This window comes from Sinocyclocheilus anshuiensis, unplaced genomic scaffold, assembly GCF_001515605.1.
Source record: "Sinocyclocheilus anshuiensis isolate Anshui unplaced genomic scaffold, SAMN03320099.WGS_v1.1 scaffold1393, whole genome shotgun sequence".
In the NCBI taxonomy this organism is placed as follows: Eukaryota; Metazoa; Chordata; class Actinopteri; order Cypriniformes; family Cyprinidae; genus Sinocyclocheilus; species Sinocyclocheilus anshuiensis.
In genome coordinates, this window is record NW_015548343.1 from 1043898 (window position 1) to 1048588 (window position 4691).

At 38.9% G+C, this 4691-nt stretch overlaps 1 protein-coding gene across 2 annotated transcripts; it reads left to right on the forward strand.

Moving 5' to 3' along the window:
* The first annotated feature begins 720 nt into the window (after nt 1–720).
* On the forward strand, nt 721–2524 carry LOC107656599 (transmembrane protein 74-like). Of its 2 annotated transcripts, none has more exons than XM_016444493.1 (2): nt 721–796; nt 1620–2524. In XM_016444493.1, exon 2 carries the CDS (start codon nt 1670–1672, stop codon nt 2522–2524), a length of 855 nt encoding a protein of 284 aa, XP_016299979.1. In that variant the 5' UTR covers nt 721–796; nt 1620–1669. The 2 variants fall into 2 exon arrangements, with proteins under 2 accessions (XP_016299979.1, XP_016299980.1); XM_016444494.1 differs by lacking the exon at nt 721–796 and adding an exon at nt 1038–1082.
* Nucleotides 2525–4691: the final 2167 nt, after the last annotated feature.

The window sequence follows — 4691 nt, forward strand, 5'->3', positions numbered from 1 at the left end:
CTACCCATAATTTATTCCTAAAATCAGTGTGAAATGATAGCTGATTAACAAGGGTGTAGAAGCACCTAACCCTGATCATAAGCCTAAAACAGATATTTCCTGAAAGTTATCCCTCAATTCTGATTGGTTAATTGGAATGTTGTTCCAGGATCAACAATGATGTTTATCCAGGACCATGTTGTACTTGGTGAAATCATGGTCACCCTTCCCCCTCCCCTGGCAATAACATTTCTGATTATATGAACATGGAAACAACTCTTTTGAAGCCAAGAAATTAAGGCTTGTGTCTATACAGAAACCGACTTTCAAAAATAAAACAAAATTATTAAGTATAAAAAATTCAATAGTGTAAATTGTGACATTGTATTGTGAAAAAGCAATCAAAGATTCATTTCAAAGATAGGCGTCATCGGATGTTTTCTAACCTGTATTTTCAAGAATGTTTTAATAATGTTAATTTCTAGGATAATTAATTCGGGACACAGCTTGGGCATGCATTCTGTATAGGGTGCGTCATAAATTTCACGAGGAGAACAGCATGAAAGTGTTTGATCAGACTTAATTTCCCCCCTCCACTAGTAAACCTCCATCCCTTGCCTTCCCTCCCCTTCCCTTCCATTCCCTCCTCTCCTCTCCTCTCCTCTCCTCTCCTCTCCTCTCCTATGCAGCTTGTCTTAGAGGCTGACGGAGCATTGAGGCGACCTGAGCGCGGCGCGCGGGCGGAACAGGACTAGCTTCCCTTAATTAACGGAGCGCGAGCCCTGCAGGAATGCCAGCGAGGCGCTGTTTAGAGAAGGTAGGCGATGCCTTTATTTTCTGAGTTTAAGGTGACAAAAAAGACGGCATAACAGATGAGATGTACAGGCAACATCTTTTTCCGAGTGCTTGTCATGCTGACTACTTTTTTTGAGACTGAAAACCAGGAAACGCTTCACTATTGTGTTCGGTGCTGATGTTCACGCATCGTTTAGCTCTTCAGATGAAATATTTCAAGTATTGCTGATTGGATCAAACGCACTTTTAGAAACATTTCGGTCGTGAAAACGATTCATGAACCTGAATACTAATTATAAACATCAAAGGTATGTATTCACTATTTAACTGAAAATATTTTTGTTACTTAAATTGTGAAAATCGATGATCGACTTTACGATAAGACGTGTAGGATAGACTTAGAAATCTTGAAACATCTTGAAACAACCACGTGCTGTGGTTACCAGGTTATGCTTAAAAGTTATGCTTAAAATGCTTAAAACGTAACAGACTGTGTGTTAATTACTTTTACAATTGTTAATTGTGCTAAATATATACATCGTCTCGTCTTTGTGGGTCCAATATAATTCCACTGAAATGTATTGCAACCTCTTCCCATCTGGTCAGGCATTACATTTTTCTCTCTCTCTCTCTCATGGATGTTAAAGTACTTGCTATTTCTGTTCATTCCAGTTTTGCCATTACCATTTTGACAAATTACACTATAAACTAGACATGAAATTATGCTCTCTTCCCTCAAAATATTTGTGTTAATAAAATAATATTTCTACTCTATATTCTGTTGTATTTAAAATGAAACATTTTATTGCCTGATATAAATTGTTGTCTTCATCGTCATACTGCAGGGATGCTATAGCCAGCATGCTATGAGATGAACATATGAATAGAAGTTCAAATGGCTGATCTTAAAGTCCTCTTTTGTGGTCAAGACGCTGTCCAGACCGATCACCTTGACTGGTCCCTAAAACACCAACAAAGTCATCACTCAGTGTGTGCAGATGAAAGGGCCCTTTCCAATGAAGAGTGCTGCCAGGCGTATCTGGAGGAGAATGTTAATGAGGTGAACAGGCTTTCAGAACCATGGACAGCGACTCTGCCAATTGGACGACTCTGCAAACTCAGTGAATGGGGATTTGATGAAGAAGTTGAGGTATGTTACGATGAGCAGTTTGAAACAGCTTTTCCTGGTGTGGCTGACTTTACTGACCAGAAAGACGTTCAGTTGTTAGCAGAGGAGACCAACTATGACAACTTCAGTTGGAATTCATCCAAAGATCTCCAAGAAGGCGCCCTAGAATGCTCGCTGCTGTCAGTTGATGATTTCATGGTGGATTCATCAGAAAAGTCAGTGGATTACGGATTTATAGGTGCCGTTACCTTTTTAGTTACTGGGATCTCGTTGGTTGTCATCTCTTACACGGTCCCACGTGACGTTAAAGTGAATCCCGATACCGTTTCTGCCCGGGAGATGGAGCGGTTGGAGAGAGAGAACGCCCGGGTGGGCGCTCACCTGGACAGGTGTGTGATTGCAGGGCTGTGTCTCCTCACACTCGGTGGTGTGGTACTGTCAACCCTGTTGATGATCTCCATGTATAAAGGGGAGATGATCAGGAGACAAGCATTTGCTTACTCCAAGCACCAAGCCAGACTCTATGGCTCGATGAATTTTAGAAGTGGCGCAAGCCCGACCGGTGCTCCTTCGCTTTTGTCCCTTGATGAAGATGAAGGTCCTGTTGAAGTCTTAAGTTGAAGCAGCTTCTTGACTTGTTATCGCCATACAAAAACTTGATCATAACAGATTTGTTAAACTGTGATCTAGGAGGACCCACTGTAAAACACATTTTGTCATATTTAAAAAACAATATTGTTCATGTAATAACATCTAAATGTACTTTTAAACGACTAAATTACTACTAAATTTGAGTCAAACAAACTTGACTACAATGGGTCATAACAACAAAAGTAATTTTAATGGTCCAATCAGGTTAAAATTCCACACTATTTGTATTGTATTTAATAGACAATTAAATGTTACATCTATGAAAATGTAACATACTAACATGGACTTGAGCCCTGTTTATGTGAAAAATATATTTGTGTGAGTTTGTGCATTTTTCCAAAGCATATGTTCATGTAAATATACAGCATGCTTTACAAGTGCAGTGATATAAGCCTCAGTTTCTTTCAGTATGCAGCTTTTTACTGTCATAGGACCACTCAGCTAAATTGCCAAATGTACATTTGTGTCATATTTAGCCAGTTGCCACAATGGAAAAGAAAAATACTTTTTTCTTTTTTTTAGGCTTGGCAGTCTGTGTCTGACAGCTGACTTAATCATCAGTCATTGTATGAAAACCTCTCTCTAATCAGGAGGGACGGAGATTTATTCTAATGCGTCAGAAGCCAGTCAAATCTATATATTTGCATTTGCATTTGCATAAAAATACACACAATAAACAGCTTTGCAACAGTACAGGTAACATGAATGCACACCAGGGAGGTTTGAACTAATTTTTGTGAGGTTAGTTTATTTAGAGAATATCTGTGCTTTTAATGCACTTGAGATGTGGAAAATGTGTGAGCAGATGTCTCTCTTACTCTCTCATCAGTGTGCGCGTGTACTAAAGGAGTCTCATGGGAAATGACTGCTCTATGTTTCTCCTTCCCAATAGCAACTAACCCCATTAGAGTCACACATCATAACACGTAATGACCCGAAAGAACCAAATCCAGAATGCAGACTGCAGCAAAAGGCACATAAAACCATTGTGTAGGTTCTCATTCCCCAAAGCACAAGCTGTCAGAAACAAGTAAAGAGAACCTGAAACAGGCTCATATTTAAGTCAAACCAACTGCACAAGGTTAACATTTTTAAAGGAATAGTTCACTAAAAGTAAATACTGAAGATCATTTACTGACCCTCACATGGTTTCAAACTTGTGTGACTTTATTTCTTGTGCAAAATACAAAAGAATATTTTGAAGAACTGTTTTTGTGCATACAATGGAAGTCAATCGGGTACAAAACAACAACATGGAAATATGAAATAATATATATGAATTTCTACATTTTTTCTTCTTTTATGTTCTTATGATTCATTATTAGCATTCATGGAAACTTTTCATTCCACAAAAGGTTCTTTATTGTGGAAAAATGTTCTTTTCAAGAACTGAAAGGTTCTCTGGGCAACCAAAAATGGTTCCCCCAAAACCCTTTTTTAAGAGTAAAGAATACAGGTTTGGAAAAATAAGGGTCACTAAATTTTAAAACTAGCATAGCAAAATGTAGGCTTATAATCTCAGGTTGCAGTTCAAGGAAAGAAATGTGCCCATGAGGCTTTGAACAAGCAATAGGCTCTGTTGGTGCTTCTGCTGAGGAGTACAGTCCGTATAAGAAACGCTTACAGAGGGCCGGATCAGATTATCCCTCCCTATACACCAGCACTGCAGCAAAGATTCCTGACACCAGTGTTCTTTTCATCCCGTTTCTACTTGATAGCACACACATGAGTGTTTTAATAGTCCCCCGACTGTCTGTTTGCGTGAGAATACTCAAGGGTATCGTTAGACGTTTAAACAAACACTTGTAGAAAATTGCAGCTATTAAATCTACATGTTACTACCATCACCTGTGGTTTTAATAAAGCTTAATAGTTCACAGTGAAACAAACTTCAACATGGGTGAAGACTGATGGGTGGTGGGGGTTGGAGTGGAAGTTGCGCATATTTTAATGTCATGTATTTTTAGGTTGCACTCAGCGGTGTGGATAGCAATTAATGAAATGTCAACAATGCAAGACCACATCTACTGAAATAAGAACTGATTTAAATGCCATTTCTCATTCTCTTGCTGTCTCTATCTCTCTTTTGTTCCCCCAGAAGTTCAACATTATAATAGCAAAGCCCGTTAGTGAGCCT